The sequence below is a fragment of the Chrysochloris asiatica genome, unplaced genomic scaffold, assembly GCF_000296735.1.
Source record: "Chrysochloris asiatica unplaced genomic scaffold, ChrAsi1.0 scaffold00039, whole genome shotgun sequence".
Lineage (NCBI taxonomy): Eukaryota > Metazoa > Chordata > Mammalia > Afrosoricida > Chrysochloridae > Chrysochloris > Chrysochloris asiatica.
In genome coordinates this window covers 22153346-22176552 of record NW_006408557.1, presented here as the reverse complement: position 1 = coordinate 22176552, position 23207 = coordinate 22153346, and the positions used below count along the sequence as shown (strand labels likewise).

The 23207-nt window shown below is 41.5% G+C and overlaps 1 protein-coding gene across 1 annotated transcript in view; it reads right to left on the bottom strand.

Moving 5' to 3' along the window:
* Window positions 1-23207, bottom strand: part of PSMF1 (proteasome (prosome, macropain) inhibitor subunit 1 (PI31)) — a 67147-nt gene that overhangs the window by 38712 nt on the left and 5228 nt on the right. Inside the window, exons 2-3 of the mRNA XM_006860732.1 lie at window positions 20831-20983; window positions 19969-20051 (exon numbers count right to left, since the gene is read on the bottom strand). Of these exons, the coding sequence (XP_006860794.1) occupies window positions 19969-20051; window positions 20831-20983 (236 nt within the window). The remainder of the gene's footprint in view (window positions 1-19968; window positions 20052-20830; window positions 20984-23207) is intronic.

Genomic DNA, 23207 nt, shown 5'->3' with positions numbered 1-23207 from the left:
GCTCTTGTCTCAATTGTGGAATATTATGGGGTATGCTTGTGGCTTGGCTATATGGCCACGACTGCTGACTCTTCTTGGGTAACGTAGGGAGAAAAAGCTCCCACCTCCAGGAAAAATGTGTGATCAAAAGGCCCAAAAGCAGAAGCAATATAAAAGCAGAGACAAAAACTACCACTTTAAAACAAAAATAAAACTGTGGCCGACTGTCCAGTTGCCTTGCTACACAGGCAGTTTGTGTGTACCTCAGAAGCCTCCAGTAGTGGGTGGGGGGGCTCAGGCCCCTCCTCAAGTCACCACTGTAGACATTAAGAAGTTAATGGGAGAAAGACTGTTTACTATTTTTGTCTCTGAAGGTCAGTTACGTATCTGCATGTACACATTGTAATTCTTGAACTAGTTGTGTCTTTTTATGTTGGGGTTTTAGACTGTTCATATGGTTTGTCTGTCAAGCCAAACCTGCTTTTTTTCTTGCTGGATAGGCAGGGGTAAAGGGTCACACACAAGTTAAACTTTACGGCTGGGACTCACAGGCAGAAGTCAAAGCAGCAGCCAAAGAATTTGCCCTTGGACCAATGGGGCTCTTTCTCTGTGTCATGGCAAAGCTGTGGTCTCAACGCTGGAGTTTTTTGGGGGGTGCGCACCACCCACCCTCCTGAAGGCGTCCGGGCTGGGCAAACAAGGTGTGATATGGAAGAGGAGGAAAAAAATGTGTAGAATCCCCCCACATCTCCTTTTTCAAATGTCACTGCACCACTTTTAGCGTGGGTTCCCTGTGCCAGTCTGGCTGTAGCTCTGCCCTTTGACATTCGCCCGGGTGGGATGGCCGCAGAGGAAGTCCTGTGTCTTAACCGATCTCTAAATCGCAATGTTTTCCTTTATACCATGAGTTTTCCACTGGTGGTTGCGGGAAAATGACGCCCAGACCCTTATGCTAGATCCAGAACTCTGGTGCTGTTCCGTGAGAGCTGTGTCTCTGCGTTCTCAGCCCCTCCCCTACAGAGCCTGTCCTACTTGACCCTGCTCTGCCACTGCCAAACTGGAAGTCTTGGCAGCTCATTTTTAACAACACTATAAACTCCAGTCAATGACAGAAGAACAAATGATGTTTGAACAACTGAATATCTATAGAACAAAAAAAATGATTCTTGATCTAAGTCTCATGCCTTAAATAAAAAACTAATTCAAAATGCATCACAGACTTAAATGCAAATAATACTATAAAACATTTAGAGAAAAATAGGATAAATAAAAAACATTTGCTTTGAAAAAAATCTGACAAGAGAATGAGAAGATAAACTATGGGCTGGAAGAAAACATTTGCAAACCACAAACCCACCAAAGGAATAAAGAAATACCTAGAGTAAAGAACTCTCAAAAACACAATTAAAAAAAATCCAAATCAGAAAATGGACAAAAGACATGAGCACACATTTTGCCAAAGTTGTGTAAGTAGCAAACATGTACATAGGTTGGATATACTATGATTCCATTTATATAACATTTACATAACAGTTTTGACAAAACTTTTAAAATAGAGAACAGACTGGTGGTTGCCAAGGCTTAGGGGCAGGGCAGGGGAGGTGGGTATAGGCAGCAGGAAATGATCCTGTGGTAACAAAATGTTCTGTATCACTGAATACCAATGTCAGTACCCTGCTTATGATAATGTAACCCAGTTTTACAAGATGTTACCATTGGGATGGACTGCTGGCATGGTACTGTACGATCAGCACTGGACTGTGAGCCACAGGACAACAGTTCAAACCCACCAGCTGCTCCTTGGAAACTCTATACAGGGTTGCTATGAGTTGGAACTGACTCAACGGCACGTAACAACACCACCGTTGGGGTAAAGCATAAAGGGTACAAGGATCTATTATGAGGTAAAGCTAGTCTATAATTAAAATGAAAAAGTTTAATCAAAAAATATATTTATGTTATAACCACAAATATAAAGAATATTAAACTTGATCAGTGTTAATAACTCGCATAGAAGGGGGCCTGGGCACATACTGGAGAGAGCTAAGTGGATAACACACCACCTACACCCACCCACTGCCATCAAGGACTCTCCATTTCTAGCCCAACCCTTTCTACCTTAATACAGTGTACCTGATGAGAGAGCTTTATGGGTATCAAGTTAACATCTACAGTGGCTTGGAAGATCACAGGGCCTGCAGCCCACACATTCCTACACAGGTCAGGTACCTACTTAGAACACACAACCTGGGTGCCCTGCCCTTTCCTTGGTGGGTGAAGGAGACAAACTGAAGTGCTCTGTCTTTCCAACCAGAAGAGCTGAGTGTGATAGGGATAGAAGACATATCATCTCCACAGATTACGTAGAAATCAAGCGGATTCAAAAACTACCTGAAGACAAACAAATTCAAAGCCTTGGCAGAGCAACCATCACTTTGGTAGTGGCAAAACACAACTTGTCATGTAGTCTAACAGGAAGGGCCATGGAAAAAAGGAACTAGCAGATTTATACTTCCATTCCTCAGCAAATCAGTTTGCTCACCAAATGGCACAATTTCCTAGAACAGGTAAGATGTGCATGAGGGCGGATGGAGAAAGGTGACAGGGACGAGCACTGAGTGCCAGTTGTAAGGAAGAGGAAAGAGGGTGGGCCCATGAACAGGAGGGATCTGTGTCCGTACTCCAGCTCTTAGAGCCTCAGTTTCCATGGAGATGACTCCTAGCCATCGGTTTCTTTTCCTTTTGTATTTACTAAGAGCTGGGACCAGCACTAGTCACTTGATATGCCGATGTCTCAGTTCATTCTCAGAACAACTGAGACACAGCTACTGTGAATCTCATTTCACAGTAATCTAAAAGCATAAAACACCTCCACACCCAAAAACACACCCACAAAACTACCCAACAAATGTAGCCAAAAGACAGACAGGGGCCCACTCACTATTTCTCTCCCAGTACTGCAGCGGGAATTCAATGCTCTAATGGGCATGCAGTCTACAGTTCTCTTCCAGTGGAATTCTAATGAAAAAGGTCGAGAGAGACAGACCACACCCCCAAATGTCCTTCCTTTGCACCCTTAAAGGGAGGGGTGTAACAGTGCTTGCTAAGATCAGACCTGGCCTCACTCCATTCTTTAGTCTCCAGGTTGGTGGTCTGAACCTACCAGCTGTTCCACAGATGTGGCCGTGTGCTTGTGGAAAGATTCTAACTTTGGAAACCCTATGGAGCAGTTCTACTCTGTCCTAGAACGTCACTAAGTCAAAACTCAATGGCAATGGCTTCATTTGTGTAAATGAGAATTTGAGGCATCAAACACAGGAGTCAGAGGAGGCTTCTCTGAGAAGCGGACATTTAGGAGGACGAACAGGAGTTGGCTGTATGAGGAGAAGGGCGTGCTGCAGGCAGAGGAAGAGTTCTGTGGAGGGAAGGACCCTGGTCTGGTGAGGGGAGGAGAATGACATGCTGGCTGAGGCACAGGGACTCAGGGGAAGTGGTAGAGGACATGGTCGGAGAGGTAGAGATGAATGAGGCCTTTAAGATGAATTAATTAAGACTTGTTCTTTATCCTAGCAGCAAAGAACAGTCACTGAAGGGTTTTAAAGCTAGGAAAGGTTTTAACCTTGATTGATCTGTTTTTGAAAAGACAGATCTTACCTCTGTGAGGGTGGCGAGCAGGAGTGGAAGCAGGGAGAGCAGTCAGGGTGAGAGAAGACAGTGGCTTGTACTGGGTTGAAGGGGAAAGGGAATGCCACAGATGAGAATCATTTAGGAGGCAGGAGCAACAGGACTTGAGGATAATGAACTGAATACAGGATTGGGATGAGGATGAATACAACACTGGATGATCCGGGCTTCTGGCCCCAATGGCTGGCAGATGGTGGTAACTTTTGCTAAGATAGGAATGTAGGGAAAGGAATGGGAAAGGGAAAAGAAGAGGGCAGAAATTGGGACATACCAAATTTTGATGTGGCTGTGAGATGTCCAAGCAGGAATAAAAGTAGGGTCTAGACAAGAAGTCTGGACTCGAGATACCCATGAGAAAACTCGCCCAGGTACTTTTGTTAACATCAGTACTTTCCAGTCAGGGCAATATGTAAGGGGCAAGGGAAAACCTCACAGAGAGGCTGCGTGGACAAAGGGAGGAGCTGACGAAGGGTGGGCATTATGAGGGAGGCAGGTGGTCTGGAGGGGGCTGAGTGCTGTGCAGTGAATTCAGAATAGCTGTTGTTTTGGAAAACAAGCAGATGAGAGAAATGCACATTGCTGGGCAGTTCTGACGTTCAGTTAAGGTTGGTGACTATGAATTTATAGTGCCACAAGATTTTCACCAAAATCTGAGGAGGTCAGTGAAGAAGGGGGAAAAACCTTCCCTAGAATGGAATAAAGCAGAAACAAATGAACCCTAAACTATCCATTAGATAAGCTAACTAGACTGATGGTAACACAAGCACCTTTTGCACATGATGCCCTGACTTTCGGACATCCTCAGTGGACCAGGGTCAAAGGACAAAAAGAAAATCCTATCTTCTTGGTATGTACTCATACAGCACTTCTGAAACCTTTGTATTTTAGCATCAAGCAAATGACTAAATACATGGATGTTGCTGGGAATCAGAGTTTTTACTTTGAAAAAAGGGAGATGTGAGACAAGAATTTGATGGTGTTGCGTAGTGGTTATGAATCGGGCTGCGAACCACAAGGTCAGCAGTTTGAAACTACCAGCCGCTCCGCGGGACAAAGATGAGGCTTTCTGCTCCCGTAAAGATTTACAGCCTCGGAAACCCTGTACAGGGTTGCAACCGACTTGACGGCACTTAACAACAACAACAACAACAACACATTAGACTTATGGCTATCAGTATGAACTCATAATTTAAGAAACAAAGCTTCCTAGTTGTGTCCATTGAAAGAGCCTGGAAGCAATGACACCTTAGCATCACCTAGAGCCCAGATTTTGGTATGTAAATACTCTTCTCCTACTACAGAAACCATTGCTCCTTAAAGAAATAACTGATTCCAGGGCTGGAACAAAGAAAGTACAGAGTCTTGCTCTGCCTGAAAACCTTATAAATGTTCAAAGAATGATAGAGAAATGTCAAGAGATCAGAGGAAATATCAAAAGATCAGCTTTGAGGGGTTCCCACTCATCAACTCTGGGACAACTTGAGCATTTCAAATGGTAGGAATGGGTTAGAACACTGAATGAAAAAGAATCCCCAGGTCCATACTGACATTAAAATGAAGGAAAAAGGGGAGAACAGAATGCCCTTTTACAAAAGAAAGATAATAGATGTAAAAACAATTCTATAGCAATCGCAACAATAACTGACACAGGTGAGAATCATCAACAAACATTAAAATTATTGAGTGATTAAAAACACTAGGAAAAATAATACAGCAGCTGCTCTGGGAAACCCTGTACAATGCCACTATGAATCAGAATGGACTTGATGGCACACTACAACAACCGACACTTCATATTTACAATAATCATAATAAAAATCTATCAAATTATTTTGCGCATTGATGACATTTATCTGGCAGTAATGAATGCTGAGGTGGGACAGTAATGCAGGCTGTAATGATAAGGATTTGTGTCGACTTGGCAAGGCCATGATTCTCAATGATTTGGCAGTTATGTAATAACATAATCTGGCAGTTTTATAAGGATGTAATTACCCCACTTTATGGTCTGATATGGTCATTTTCCATTTTCATATGATGTTGCAAAGCACTGAGAAGCACACAGCCTCACCTACAGCCTGAATCAAATGATCAGGGAAATCTTCTGGCAAGTTCAATCAAGATGGAACAATCATTACTGTGCTAAACAACTGACCTGGAGTCTTAAAATACCAATGCTATGTTTCCTGCAAAAGGCTAGGGAACTATTCTAGATTCTTGCTGTTGTTAAGTGCCATCGAGTTGGTTCCAACTCATAGTGTAGTGACGATTTGCAGAGGAAGCAGAACGCCTCATCTTTCTCCCGTGGAGCAGCTGGCAGACTCAAACTGAGGACCTTGTGGTTCCCAGTCAAGTTCTTATTGTATGGAGCCTCCGTGCTGCCCATTCTAGATTAAAGGGAGCTAAAAAGACATGAAAATAAATGCAGCATGCAATCTATTGATGGATAAGAAGGGGAGGCACCCCAAGCCAAAACACCAGCCATAAAGAATACCTCTAGGATGAGTGCAGAAAGCCAATGTAGACTGCATATTAAATGAGATTATCGTTATCAATAAGGAGCCTGGTAGCACTATAAGATAAACACAGGACTGCTAACTGCAAGGTCGGCAACACAAACCTATCAGCCACTCAGTGGAAGAAAGACAGGTTTTGAATCTGTAAGGATTTACAGCTTCGGAAACCCTAGAAACCTAGGTCATTACGAGTCAGAATTGACTCAGTGGTAGTGAGTTTGGTTGTTTTGAGTTATTGCATCAATGACAAATGTCCTAAGTATTAGGGTTACATAGAAGAATGCTCTTGTCAAAAACAAGGTGATACATGTGAAAATTTCCAGAGGTGGAGGTTCATAACGTTGGCAGAGAACTCTCAAATGGTCCCAAAAGAAAAAAAGCTTGTAGAAAGATAAGATAGTGTGGCACACTGTTAGCAGCATGTCACTCAGGCGCTGGGCATGCTCAGGGCACCGCTCACTGCACCACTCTCTCAGCTCATCTTTACTGGACTGAGCATGCTCAGAGCAGTGCTCACTGTGCTGCTCTCTCAAGCTCATCTTTACTAGAGGCTTCAAAATTTCTAAACAAAAAGCTGGGAGTAGCAATCCAGATTCCAATGTCGTTCTTCAAACAGATGGGAAGATGAATCATTAACTTTATATTTAAAGGAAAGAGAACTCGGATAAGCACAGCACTAAGAACAAAGTAAAAAGGAGCTCTGGTAGCGTAGTAGTTACGAATTGGGCTGCGAACCGCAAGGTCAGCCGTTGGAAACTACCAGCTGTTCCGCTGGAGAAAGATGAGGCTTTCTGCTCCCGTAAGGATTTACAGCCTCAGAAACCCTGTACAGGGTCACTGTGAGTCGGTTCCGACTCCACGGCACATAATCACCACTACCAAGAACAAAGTGGGAGGCCTCTCACTGCCTCATCTCAAAATTTACTACACAGTCACAGCAGTCAACACAGCCTGGTACTGGTACAATGAAAGATACACAGATCAATGGAACAGACTTGAGAACCTAAAAGTAAATCCATCCACATGAAGTCAGCTGATCTTTGACACAGGGCCAAAACACATTAAATGGGGAAGAGATAGTCCTTTTAACAAATGGTGCTAATAAAACTAGAAACCCACGTGCAGAAGAAAGAAACAAGACCCGTATCTCACACCACATACAGAAACAAACTCAACATGGATTAAAAGATCTAAATGTAAAACCTTCAACTATAAAGTTCATCAATAAAAAATCAGAAAACAAGTTAGGGGCCAAATATGGCAAAATACACTGTCAAATATGTAAAGAACACACAAATAGTAGAAGACAAAATAGATTGAATGGGACCTACCAAAAATTATACACTTATGTACATCAAAAGGTTTCACCAAAAGAGTAAAGAGAGAGCTCACACACTGGGAAATTTTTTTTTGCAATGACATATCACACAAGGGACTAAGCTCTAACATTTAGAGAAAACTTCAATACCTCTACAAGAAAAAGATAAATAATCCAGTTACAAAACAGGCAAAGGACATGAACAAATACTTAACAAAAAACAACACTCAGGTAGCTAGCAATCATGAAGAGATGCTTGTGATCATTAGCCATTGTTGTCACTGTTGTTAAGTGCTGTCGAGTCAGTTCCGACTCATTGCAACCCTGTATACGGTTTCCAAGAAGCAGCTGGTGGGTTTAAACCACCAAGCTTGTGGTTCACAGTCTAATGCCGATCCTACAGCGCCACACCAGGAGTCATTGTAGTTGTTGTTAAGTGCCGTCAAGTTGATTCCGACCCATAGCAACCCTGTATAGGGTTTCCTAGGAGCAGCTGGTGAGCTTGAACTGCCGACCTTGCAGTTCAAACAGATTTGCAGTCTGGTGCATTAACCCACAGTGCCACAACAGGACTCCCAGCATTAAAGCAAAGTTTAAAAAAAAAAAATGCTGGTGAGGTGTGACGAGGCTGGAACCCTCCTCTATTGCTGATACAACAGTAAAGTGGTGCAATCACTATGGAAAATGATATGGTGCTTCCTCAGAAAGCTGGAAATAGAAATATTGTATGACCCCCAAAATTCTTTTCCTTAGTATATATCCACAAGAAATAAGAGCCATGACATGAGTAGATATATGCACACTATGTTCATCACAGCACTATTCACAACAGCCAAAAGATGGAGTCAGCCTAAATGCTCATCAATAGAATGGATAAACAAACTTTGATATAAGGGTGAGTCAAAACTTATCCATACTCCAGTTATATCAAAATGCCTGCCCATGCCCCCTGCTGATAACACATTGAGTGTGCATGTGAAATGATTCTGTTGAATAGATGAATGATGGTGAATTATTTCATTTGCAAATCAGCAACGGCTCTTCCTACAAAATAATCTACTCCAGAATTGGGTTTCAAAAAGTTTGTGCAAGTTGGGTACTAAAACAACTCTTAGAAGAGCATAAACAGAAGCATTTGACATCTGCAAACAAAATGTGGACTGATACTCGATGGAAGGGAACGATTTCTTTAAAAAAGATCATTACTGGTGACAAGACAAGGATTCAGCACTACAAACCTGAGAGTAAAGAACAGAATATGGAATGGAAACATCCTCAACTGCCAACCAAGAAAATGTTCAAAAGTCAGCCATCAGCTACGAAGTGACTGGTTTACAAGCTTTCAAGAGGGAGCCTAGGTCCAGAGGGTGCACAGGAAGGTAGATTCTCCACTGAGTGGTTTCCCACCTGTCTGGATGGGGCTAGTGAAAGGACATGGGGATAAGACTCTTGTTGTTCAATAGTGAATAACTGCTATCAGAACTGATTGTGAGTGTTGGAAATGTAAAGACAGACATTTTGTAATAAAGGGAGGGGAGTGGTTGATCTTGCAGTCCAGGAGTGGAGGACCCTGGGACCACCAAGGGAGACGAGCAGAGTGTGGGACCCTACCCAAAGAAGCAACGATGCCAGAGACAGAGGCAGAGATGATGATGTGGAGAGATGGAGTGGCTGGGGACTTTGGATTCAGGGAGGAAGAGGGGCTGTGTGCTGACGGCCGGGGGCAGGTTTGCAGGGTCTACCCTTTGGTTGTTTGAATGGCTATATATTCCTAAGTGCTTCAGTGTACATCAATAAATAAACAAATAAATAAACAGAGGGAGGGAATGGAAGCAAGTGCTTTTGAATGACGATGCATGGAGGGGATTGTAATCATTGCAATAAAATGAAATATGAATGTAAAGCTGATGTTCTCCCATGTGAACTATCACTTAATTCACAATAAAAACTTAAAAATAAAAAAAAAAGTCATCCATCAGCTGGAAAATTGATGCTATATTATAGTTTTCTGGGATTCCGGTATTGGAACACTATGGGGCATAAGGTTCAATAATCAACAGCGCTCATTATAGTGATATGCTCACTGAAGAGCTGAAGCCTAAACTCTGGGTTAAACACAAAAGATTGCTATCCAAGGGCATTGTGATCTTGTATGACAATGCACATCCATATACCTGTGCCCACACTGCTGACACTGCCAAAACTTCGTTTTGAGGTGTTAAAGCATCCTTGCTGTAGCCCATCAGACTTTTACTTGTTTGGTCCCCTGAAAGCAGCCCTTTGAGGATGAAAATTCATCTCTGATGAAGAAGTGAAGAAAGCAGTAGATTTATGGCTTGAAGCTCAGCCTAAACTAATTTAAATAAGAGAATACAAAAGCTTATTGACAGATGGACTAAGTGCAGTTAAAAGCAAAGTGATTATGTCGAAAAACGATGTATTTGTTTTTTCTAAATGTTGATTAAAATGAATTCTACAGAATGTGGATAATTTTTGACTCACCCTTGCACATACACACAATGGAATACTATGCAATGCTGAAGAATAACAATGAATCTGTGAAACACCTCATAACATGGATGAACCTGAGGACATTATGCTGAGTGAAATTAGTCAATCACAAAAGGGCAAATATTGTATAAGGCCACTATTAGAAAAACTCAGGTAAAGGTTTTCATGCTAAAAGAAACATTCTTAGATGGTCACCAGGGATGGGAGGGAAGGGAGAGTAATACACTGGCCAGAGGGTAGACACATGTTAATTGGGGTGATTGAGAGGAAAATATACGAGAGAGATTGGCAGAATGATGAGGCAAGTGAAGACACAGGGAGGGATGCATGTGTTAATGGGGACAGAGGTAAATAGTGTTATACATACAACCATAGAAGAATAGTGTTCTGCTGGTAGATATATGGACAGATACACAGGTTGAATAGGTGTGCGGGAAGAGTGGGAGTACACCCACAAATATATGAGAGTTTGAAAAAGGGTATTTGCATGTGGGTTATTTACCTTTGCTGCAAACACACCTATGAATGTGGTGGAACATACAGGAGGCAAAACAAGGAAAATACCTTAGATATTAACATCTTAAGGCAATGAGTTGTTGGGCCTGGAGGCTCAGGACCACAGCCTCAGGGAACACCAAGGTCAATCAGCGTAACATACTCCACAAAGACAATATTCTGTAGCCTGATTTGGTGAGTAGTGCCTCAGATCTTCAAAGCTAATTAAAAAAAAAAAAAAGCTCATGAATAAGTGACCATTTAAGGTACAACTATTGGTCTATTTGTGGAAAAAAGACAAGTGGTGAAAACTGAGGATGCTTGGAATCAGCTAGTCCAATGGACTGATAGAACATGTGAACATTAGTGACTCTAAGACCAGAAGACCTAGATGGTGCTCGGCTACCACTACCAACACTACCAACTGCTCTGAAAGGGATCACATTAGAGGGTCCCAGATAGAGTGGGGGGAAATGTGAAATAATACTCTTTGTTTCAAAGTGGTGGGTTTTGTCTCTGCTTTTATATTGCTTCTGCTTTTGGTACTTTTGATCACACATTTTTCCTGGAGGGGGGAGCTTTTTCTCCCTACGTTGCCAAATAAGAGACAGCAATCGTGGCCATATAGCCAAGCTACAAGCATACCCCATAATATTCCACAATTGAGACAAGGGCCAATAACAGCTGCTAAACATTACATGTGAAAAGGGAAATCTATATCTTGATCATATCCACCAGGAGATACCCAGTAAGCTTAATGACAAACATCCATTTAAGCATTTTTAAAAACCCACAAAACTACTGGAAATGACAAACAAAACACAACAAATTATCTCAAAACATGTCCCAAAACAGAAAAGAATAACAGAGACAAATGAGCTAGAGACAGACAAGACTCTCCAGAAGAGGAAGAGCAGGTTTTGTATTTGCCTGAGAAGGAATTTAGAAGAATGATATGGAAACAATTTCAAATGCTTCAAATAGGGTTGGAGGAAAACAAAGATGTGAGGAAAGTACTAAAAGAGCAATCAAACAAAATCGATACAGCATTGAAAACAATTCAAAACCTGCAAAAAGAGGTCCAGATGATTAATAATAATATATCAGAAAAGGACAATACACTGAAAAGGGAAAGAAGCAGAACAGAAGAGATGGAAGCCAGAATTAGCGAGCTAGAAAACAAATCTCTCAATACTGCTAAGATAGAAGAGCAAGCAGAAGGAAGGATAAAAAAATCTGAAGAGAGTCTAAGTTTTCATACTAGATAACATGAAGAGAAACAATTTAAGAATTATTGGCATTCTGGAACAGGATTAAGTCCACAGAGGAGATAGTTGAAGGGCTTCTGGAAGAAAACTTCCCTAACATCTTGAAAGATGAGAAGACAAACAGTCGAGAAGCCGAACGTACCCCAGGAAGGACAGACCCCAAAGTAAGTCACCAAGACATATAACAATCAAACTCTCCAAAATCAGACAAGGACCGAATCCTAAAAGTGGGCAGGGAAAAGAGAAGTGTCACTCACAAAGGCAAGCAAATCAGATTAAGTTATGACTTCTCAGTAGAAACCATGCAGGCAAAAAGGCAATGGGGAGACATATACAAAACCCTAAAAGAAAAAAAACAAAAAACTGCCAACCGAGAATCGTCTATCCAGAAAAACTGTCACTCAAATACGAAGGTGCAATCAAAACATTCCAGGATAATGACTCTAAGAGATTTAGTCAAAGCCAATCCAGCACTTCAAAACATCCTAAAGGGAGTTCTTTGGATTGAAAACCAACAACAGACAACAACCAGAGATTGGCAGGTGTGACAACACCACCTTAAACTCAGTCGACAGACAGCAGAGTTCAGAACAGAACAAACCTGTAACAACAAATTCAAAGGAGAGGGGAGGTCAACCAAAGATCAAAATAATACCTATATCAAAGGAGAGATAAATGTAGGAACAGAGATGCAGGTGGTGAGGATGTCAGGTAGATTACAGGATACAATAGATTCTCTTAAATGGAGAGAAAAGTTAATAGACTATAAGGAAACCCCAAAGAAAGATAATACTTCACAACCTACCATGAAAATGAATTTCCAAACAGAACATAAAACTAAAAAAGAAACTAACAAGAAAAAGCACAAAAAACACAAACTAAATCAAGTTGGCACGCAGAACAAAGGAAGGAACAGCACTACAAAAAATTAATATAGTGGCAGCAATTTATTCATATCTATCGATAACTACATTGAATGTCAATGGATTGAATGCACCAGTGAAGAGACAAAGAGTGGCAGACTGGCTAAGAAAACAAGACCCTTCAATATGCTGCCTGCAAGAGACACGCCTTACACACAAAGACAAAAACAGACTAAAAGTTAAAAAATAGGAAAAAATATACCAAGTTAACTGTAACAATAAGCAAGCAGGAGGGGCAATTCTAATCTCTGATAAAGTAAACTTAAAGACAAAAACCAGCATAAGAGATAAAGAAGGACACTATCTCATAATAAAAGAAAAAATTGAGTAAGACAACATAACCATAATAATCATCTACCCTCCCAATGAAAATGCAAAAGATATATGAAGCAAACCTTACTAGAATTGCAGAAATAGGTAAATCTACAATTACAGTGAGAGATTTTAATAAAACACTTTTGAAAAGGGACACAAAAACCAGAAAGAAACTTGACAAAGTTACAGAGGAACTAAACAGTACAATCAACTAATTTGACCTCATAGACATGTATAGAGCATTCAACCCAACAACAGCACAATATACTTTCTTCTCCAGTGCACATGGAACATTCCCCAGAATTAACCATGTGTTAGATCACAAAGCAAAACTCCATAAATTTACAAATATCAAAATACTACAGAGCATCTTTTCAGACCACAATACTATAAAACTAGAAATCAACAAGAAGACCAAGGAAATAAAGTCGAATACATGGAAACTGAACAACACCCTGCTGGAAAAGCGATTGGGTAAAAGAAGAAATTAAACGTGAATTCATAACGTTCCTAGAATAAAAACACAACATACCAAAATCTTTGGGACACCATGAAAACAGTGCTGAAAGGACATTTATTGTAATAAAAGCGCACATCCAAAAAGAAAAACCAAAATTAACACAATAACACAGCATCTCCAACAAATAGAAACTGACTAACAGAGGGAACCTACAGTCACCAAAAGAAAAGGAAAATGAGGATAAGAGAAGAAATAAATGAGATGGAAAATGGAAAAACTATAGAAAGAATCAACAGGACAAGAAGCTGGTTCTTGGAAGGGATTAATAAAATTGACAAACTATTGGCAAACCTAACAAAGGAAAAGATGGAGAAGACACAAATAACTCACATTAGACACCACATGGGCGATGTCACAACAGAACCAAATGAAATCAAAAGGATAATAACAGAACACTAGGAAGAGTTGTACTCCAACAAATTTGAAAACTTAAAAGAGATGCGTTTTTAGAAAAACACGCCCTACCAAAACGTATACACAGTGAAGTAGAAAACTTGAACAGACCCACAACAAAAAAAGAAATTGACCAGGTTATCAAAAAACTCTCAACCAAAAGAAGTCCAGGCCCAGATGGCTTCACGGGTGAGTTCTACCAAACATTCAGGGAAGAACTGTCACCTATTCTACTCAAATTATTCCAGAATATACAAGAAGACGTAAAATTTCCTAATACTTTTTATGAAGCAAGTATAACCCTTATGCCAAAACCAGGGAAGGACATCACTAAGAAAGAAAGCACATCATTAAGAAAGACATCATGAACATAGCACAAAAATTCTCAACAAAATCCTAGCCAACAGAACATCATCACCAAGTGGGCTTCATATAAGGGATGCAAGGAGGGTTCAACATTAGAAAAATGATCAATGTAATCCACCACATAAATAAGAAAAAGGAAAAGAACCACATGCTCATATTGATTGATACAGAAAAGCCATTTGACAAAATACAACATCCATTCCTGATAAAAACACTCAACAAAGCAGGAATTGAAGGGAAATTCTTCAACATAATTATGAGCATATACACAAAACCAACATCCTACATGGCTCTCAATGGAGAGAAACTGAAAGCCTTCCCTCTGCGAACAGGAATCAAAAAAGGAGGCCCTTTGTCACCATGCCTGTTCAATATTGTGCTGCAAGTCTTAGCAAGAGCTATATGGCAAGACAGGGAAATTAAAGGCATCCACATTGGCAAAGAGGAAGTAAAACTCTCTCTATTTGCAGATGATATATGATACTATACGTACAAAACCCCACAGACTCAGTAAAAAAGCTACTAGACATCTTTGGAAGATTCAGCAAAGTGGCAGGATATAAAATCAACATACAAAAATCAGTTGACTTCCTCTATACCAAAAACTACAGCACTGAAAAGGACATTAGAAAAGTAATACCATTTACAATAGCTGCCCAAAGGATGAAATATCTAGGAATAAATGTAACCAGAGAAACAAAGGACTTAGACAAAGAAAACCATAAAACACTACTACAAGAAACCAAAAGAGACTTACAAAAATGGAAGAATGTACCATGCTCCTGGATAGGAAGACTTAACATTGTGAAAATGTCAATACTGCCCAAAGCAATTTACACATATAATGCAATCCCTATCCAGATTCCAATGACATTCTTCAAAGATGTGGAAAAAACAATTATAAACTTTATATGGAAAGGAAGGAGACCCAGGATAAGCAAAGCACTGCTTAAGAAGAAGAATAAGGTTGGAAGCCGAGTCTCACTCCCCAACTTCAAAATTTATTACACGGCTACAGTGGTCAAAACAGCTTGGTACTGGTACAATGAAAGATGCGTTGATCAATGGAACAGCATCAAGAATCCAGAAATTAACTCATCCACATACAGCCAACTGATTTTTGACAAAGTACCTAAATATATTGCATGGGGAGGTGATAGTCTCTTCAACAGATGGTGCTGGCAGAACTGGAAAGCAATATGCAAAAGATTGAAACAAGACCTTCACCTCACACCTTATACAAAAACCAACGCAACATGGATTAAAGACCTAAATGTTAATCCCAGAATTCTGAAGTCCATCAATGAAAAAATAGGGACAAATGTGAGGGCACTAATTCAGGGAATACACAGACTACCAAACTACACAAACAAAAGTAGACAAAATAGATGACTGGGACATATAAAAAATTTTAAAATTATGTGCACCAAAAGACTTCACCAGAAGAGTAAAATGGGAACCCACAGAATGGGAAAAAATGTTTTGCAATGACACATGAGACAAGGGACATTTCTAAAATATATAGGAAACTACAACACCTCTACAAGAAAAACACAAATAACCCAATTAAAAAATGGGCACAGGACATGAACAGATACTTCACCAAGGCGGAGATCCAGTCAGCCAACAAAGATATGAAGAAATGTTCATGATCACTAGCCATTGTTGTTGTTGTTATGTACCGTGGAGTCGGTTCCAACTCATAGTGACCCTGTACAGGGTTTCTGAGGCTGTAAATATTTACAGGAGCAGAAAGCCTCATCTTTCTCCTGCGGAACAGCTGGTAGTTTCGAACTGCTGACCTTGTGGTTCACAGCCCGATTCGTAACCACTACGTTACCACAGCTATTAAAGAGATGCAAATCAAAACACCAATGAGGTATCATTTCACACCAGCAATAACAGCAAAGATCGAAAAAGTAAAGGGCAATCAATGCTGGTAAGAATGTGGAGACTGGGACCCTCCTACATTGTTGGTGAGATTGCAAATGGTCCAACCACTCTGGAAAGCAAGATGGCACTTCCATCAGAAGGATGGAAATAGAAACACCTTATGATCTAGCAATTCTTCTACTTGGTATTTACTCACAAGAAATACGAGCCATAAAATGAGTAGATATATGCACACCAGTGTTCACAGTACACTATTTACAACAGCAAAAAGATGGAGACAGCCCAGGTGTCCATCAATCGAAGAACGGATAAACAAACTAGTGCATAATAGACACCTTGAAGAACAAAAAGGAAGCTGCAAGCCACCACATAACATGGATGAACCTTGAGGACATTATGCTGAGTGAAATTAGTAAGTCACAAAAGGAGAAATACTGCATAGGATCATTACTGTAAAAGAGTAAGAAAAAGAACCCACACTAAAAGGGGGAAAAATTATATGTACATTTGCTGATCACCAGGATTATGGGAAAAGACGAGGGGAGGGAGGAAGGGGAAGATAGAGTACAGATTAGGGAACAGACACAGCATAGCATGGGAGTGCTATACATAAGGGGTGTTGTTGTTGTGTGCTGTGGAGTTGGTTCCGACTCATAGCGACCCTACACAGGTTTTCCGAGGCTGTAAATCTTTACGGGAGCAGAATGCCTCATCTTTCTCCGGCAGAGCGGCTGGTAGTTTCGAACTGCTGACCTTGCGGCTCACAGGCTGATTCGTAACCACTACGCTACCAGAGCTCCTTACAAAAGGGGTACGGGAATGGAAGAACATGGCTGATGGAAGAACAGGCAGTTAGGCAGGTTCGCATGGGCTAAGTGGGACAGAGATAAATGATGATGCATACACAACCTTGGAACAACAGGGCTCCGGGATACAGGGATTGAGGCATGGTTTGAAGGGTGAAAGAGGGGAATAATGTTTTTTTGTTTTTTTTTCTTAAACGTTTTATTGTGAATTATGTGATAGTTTACATGGGAGAACATTAGTTTTACATTCACTCTATCGTATATCATCACATTGCCATGGTTACGATCCCCTCCATGCAATCCTTCCCCCGTGTCCCCCAGGTCTTCAGCACACAGTCGCTCTCCCTCTCTCGATCTAAAGTCTCCAGCTGCTCCATCTCTCCACGTCATCATCTCTGCTTCCATTTCAAGCATCACTGCTTCTCTGGGTAGGGTCCCACTCTCTGCTCTTCTCCCTTGATGGTCCTAGAGACCTCCACTCCTAGACTGAAAAGTTAATCACTCCCCTCCTTGCTATAAAACGTCTATCTTTACATTTCCAACCCTCACAATCAGTCCTGATAACAATAATTCACTATTGTATCACAAGAGACCCGTCTGCATTTCATTGCATCAGCCCCACCTAGACAGATTGGATACTACTCACTGGAGATTCTACCTTCCTCCAGGCCCTCTGGATCTAGGTTCCCTCTTGAAAGCTTGCAAGCCAGTCACTTCTTGCCTTTGTAGCCCCCCACCCCCCATTTTGGGTAGCCAATGTCCAAGTTGCCCATCCCTGTCTACTTTGTGTGTGGAGGGGGTGGGAATGATTCTTGCTGTAAGGACTTGTTCCCTCTTTTGAGCTACTGCTTAACAGGGGAATAATGTTAAGATGCTCGGCTGTCTTTGGAATCTTGGTTTACCTTGCCTACCACTGTAAAATAGACACTTGATGGGGGAGAAAGGAATAGCCAGAAACATCACTACAGAAAGCTTGCAAGTCCGTCTTCAGCCTATAACTGATTGGAATACCTTAAAGGTGGCTAGAAGTTGCCCAGTGAAAGAGGCTTCCTGTGGAGCCTTTACATTGCACAAGACAATAGGTTGAATCCAGAACCCCATCCAGAATTAACTGAGGTAGGAAATTTCCACTGGAAAGGACGAGTAGACCAGCCAGAAGCAGCTAGAAGAATAGAAGATACTTCGTGAAAGAAAGACCGGCAGAAAAATTCCGAAACAGTAACAGCAGTCTGACTGATTACTATAAGAACAAGTAAGCTGCTTCCCTAGAAGCCATCAAGGCAAGTGGTCAGGACCCTTCAGAGCAAATCCCCTTCTAAGACTGAGACTCAAGGGCAGGCATGAGCAGGCATGTGGTCTGGCTGGTGACCACACTGGTCACCAATAAGGAGGAGAGGGGGAAAAAACAGCAATGAAGTTGTGAGCTAAGCCTGACCACATTCAATAGACTCTTGTGAACCCAGGTTGAGACCTGGTTGGCCAGCAGTATGGCAAGACCCGTGGACTCCTGGGCCCAGAGGTAGTGACATGGCCACAGAGGACTAGAGCGGAGAGTAAAAGCATCCAGATGATATGAAGTGAGTGGAGATGCACAAGAACACCCATACTTGCAGACAGTACTCACTTGTCCTGGCTTCGATGGCTGGATAATCAGACCTTGACTAGAAGATGAAAGACGAGGGAAAAAAGAGAGTAACCCACTATAATTTGATGAATTTTATCTATACTTATGGATGCAGTAGCTCAAAAAATGGAAGAAATCTTTACAGTGAGGATCATTCCCAACCCTTTAGTACACAGGGTTGACAGGGATGGGCAACTAAGACATTGGTTACTGAAAATGGGGGGCTACAAAGGCAAGAAGTGACTGGGTTACAAGGTTTCAAGAGGGAGCTTAATTCTAGACTAGGTGGGGGAAGGTACAATCACCCCTGAATGATTTCCAATCTGTTGGGACCGCTCTGGTGAAAGGAAATGGGGATAAGACTCTTGTGATACAACAATGAATAATTGTCATCAGGACTGACTGTGAGAGTAGGAAATATAGAGGTAGATGTTTTTTGACAAAAGGAGGAGAGTGATTTTGCAGTCCAGGAGTGGAGGTCCCTGGGACCATCAAGTGAGAAGGATGGAGAGCGGGATCCTACCCAGAGAGGCAGTGACGCCAGGGATGGAGACAGAGACAATGACGTGGGCAGATGGAGCGCCTGGGGACACTGGACTCAGGGAGGGAGAAGGGCTGTGTGCTGGCAGCTGGGTGGTGGGCCTGTGTGGTGTGGCCCTTGGTTATTTGATAATACATGGAGGAAATTGTAATCATTGCAATGAAACGAAATACTATAGGATGAGTGTAAAGCTGATGTTCTCCCATGTAAACCTCACAATAAAAACTTAAAAAAAAAAAGTGGAGGAGGGCATTTACCTAAGGACCAAGTTGAGAGGGGATGGGAAGGAGGGTGGAATGGGAACAGAAACCACATGAAGGCAGTGAAATACTGTTATTGCATGGAGGGGATTGCAGTCATTGAGATGAAATAAAGTAGATGATTTACTGAATATGAAACAGATGATCTTGTCTGTAAGCATTCACTCAATTCACAATAAAAGTTATATATAAAAAACATAACAATAAAAACATTAAGTTGGGGGTAGTGTGGGGTCCCAATTAGGTACACCCCATTCTAGGAGCCCAACCTCACTGACCCCACTGGCCGAACTCCCCTCCACCTTGTATCCACTGTAGTGCTTACAGATTCCCTGCTGCACCATTTTATCTCATGGGGCAGTTCCTATCTGATCCTTCAAGTCTTCTCTTCACATACATTAGAAACAGAAAAAAGAGGGAAGACGTCAGTGTGCCTCGGAGTGAAAGACCCTTCTGCTCGCTTTCCTCACTTCTCTGGACATCTTCAGTTTGTTTCTTGTATCTTATCATTGGCTCCCTCTCTTTCTCCCAGAGAAAAGATGGCATTTGGAAATACCTGTGGAAGTCACCCAAGTGTTCTGCATTGATATAATCCTCCAAGTTCAAAGTCAAGTCTGCCACTTGCTGTGAACCACATTCCTGGAAGTATGAAAAAAACAAAACCAAAATAAGAGACTGGGGCATTTCTGGATGAATGAGTGAAGGTGAGAGAAAGGAGCAACTATTCAATTTTCAACCTAAAGAAATACATGTATGCACAAAGAGACACACAGAGAGAGGACTGTTGGTAATAAATGAAATACTTGTGTACTGCTTGGACACCTCTGACTTTGGTACACTGTCCTTCCATGGCAGAGGCAAGGAAACCTTACTTCCCAGACTTGTTCTCAGCTCAATTCAGGCATGGAACTTGAGGTGCCAAACGGATGCACAACTTCTACTTGAGGGTGAGAAACACGGGGGAGACATCTGGCTAATGAGAGTAGCAGTAGAGCGCAGAGGCCACATATCAGCGGTTGATAAGAAGGGGCACCAGGGTTACCAGCAGCAGAAAGATCAGGCTTTCTGTTCCCACAAAGATTTAAAGCCTTGGAAATCGTACACAGAATCGCCATGAGTCAGAATCAACTCAACAGCACTTAACAACATAAAAATGTTTGGTGACAGCAGCAGTGGCTGCCAAGGCAAACCTAATCTTAAATTTGTTTCTCCAGCTTTTTCAACAATTAATTGAGCAATCCTAGTTTGTACATTATCCCTGTTTTTCCCTTTAAATGTTATTTTGTTCTGGAAGTGGTATCAGGGATAAAGGTCCACAAACATATAATGCACTTGATTTATACTGTTCCATGGGACCCTAAGGGGTCTTCCCAATGTCTATTCCCATCAGCAGATGGTCCTGTGTTCTGGAGACTCACCAGCACATTAACGATCATGCTGTTCTCCACAGTGACAGCCTTCACCAGGAGCTTTCTTGATTCATCCTTAGACTCATACCGGAGGACATACAGGTCTTTGTTGCTGTTCCACCCAGCCGGCAGCAGTTCTGATTTCTTATCATTGGGACCTGGCTAAGAAGACACCCAGGGTTGAGAGAAGGCAGATTATGATCTCAGGAAGAGAGCTATCAAGGATCTAACAGACGATCTAATCCCACCCATCACTTCACAGATGAGGTCATGGAGGTCAAAAGATGTGATTTGTCCAACATTACACAGCCAGTCAGGGCTCTAAAGCCAAGGCTTTCTCCTCCATATCCACCTGCCTTTGTGACACCCCCAACCTTTCAAAACTCTGCAGCCTCTGTTTTCCAACCATTTCCTCTCCATCCTCCTGCAAAGAAGAAGTCAGTCATCTCAAGGGTGCACTGGTTTTAAGTGTGGACTTTGGGCCAGTTGTGATTGGATCACCAAGTATGGTTATTGTTGTTTAAATACAGATTCTACTCAACAGACCCATATAAAGTGAAGTGACGGAATCAGTGATCGAAAACCCCTTAAGGATATAAAGGAATATCCGGAAACATGTGTCGTTGAGTAGGTTGTGACCCACAGCAACCTTGTATAGGGTTTCCAAGGAGTGGCTGGTGGGTCTGAAATTATGATCTTGTGGTTACCAGTCCAGTGCTTATCCTACAGTGCCATCCAAGGACTCCAATTCTATATACAGAAAACCCCAAAGAATACATAAGAAAATTTTGAGAGCGAATAGAGAATTAAAAAAAAATTGTAGGGTCAACAAGGAGTCCAGGTGTGGTGCTGTAGAATAGGCACTGGACTACCAAGTGAAAGGTTTGTGGTTCAAACCCACCAGCTGCTCCTCAGAAACCTCCACAGGTTCCCTGAGTCAGAAATGACTTGATGGCATTTAAGAACAACAGGGCAACAAACACAATCAGTGGGGTTGCTCTACATAAGCATTAAGCAATTTGAAAGGGACACGAGTGCCTTTACAGTAGTATATAAGAAAATAAAAAAATAAAATACCTAACAACAAATCTCACCAGGGCTGTGAAGAATTTATATGAGGGCTTTAAAAGTTTGCAAAAAAAAAAAGGAATTAGAAGAAAATTCATTTCTTCCATGGGCTTTCTGAAACCTCCTCAAACAATGAAAAATATTAAACACTGCTGAAACCTGTTTCTGTTGAGTCAATTCCAACTCATAGCAACCCTATGAGTGGGAGCAGAACTGCCCCAGAGGGTTTGTAAAGTTCTAAGTCTTTACAGAAGTAGGCTGCCGTATCTTTCTGTTGCAGGGCAGCTGGTGAATTTGAACCACAGACCTCTTGGCTAGCAGCCAGTGCTTACCAACTGTACTGCCAAGACTCCAGAAAGAGACCAAAGAAGAATTAAATAAAGGGAGAGATATTCCATGTTATGGATTTAAAGACTTCATATTGCTAAAACGTCAATACACCCAAAGCGATGCACAGGTTCAACATAATCCCAATCTAAATTCCCACAGCCTTCTTTACAGAAATGGAAACAAACAATCCTTAATTTTAAGTGGCATGGCAAGAGACCCTGAACAGTTAAAACAATTTGAAAGAGAAGAACAAAGTAGGAGTTAATACTTTCTGATTTTAAAACATACTAAGGAGCTCTGGTAGCGTAGTGGTTATGAATTGGGCAGCTAATCTCACAGTCAGCAGTTTGAAACTACCAGCTGTTCCACGGGAGGAAGATGAGGCTTTCTGCTCCCATAAAGATTTACAGCCTCGGAAACCCTGTACAGGGTCGCTATGAGTCGGAACTGACTCCACGGCACATAACAACAATAACAATACAGCTACAGAATCAAAACAGCCTGGTACTGACATAATAATGGACAAAGAGATTGGTGGAATATAACTGAAAATCCAGAAATAAACATGCACATGAATGCTCAACTGATTTGACAATGATTCTAAATCCATTTAAAGAAGGGAAAAGAGACTTCAGTGAATTTGTTGTTGTTAAAGGCCATCAAGTCAGTTCCAACTCATTATGACCCTGTATACGATTTCGGAGGAGCAGATGGTGAACTTGAACCACCGACCTTGCGGTTCAAACCAACTTTGTAGTCCAGTGCATTAAACTACAGGGTCACACCAGGACTTAGCAAGTAGGAGAAATGAAAACTTGATATAGTCACTATGCTGAGTGAAAAAAGCCAATCACAAAGGGACAAATATTGTATTACCACACTTATATACAAAATAAGGTGCTCTGGTAGTGTAGTGGTTACGAATCGGGCTGCGAACCACAAGGTCAGCAGTTCGAAACTACCAGCTGTTCCGCAGGAGAAAGATGAG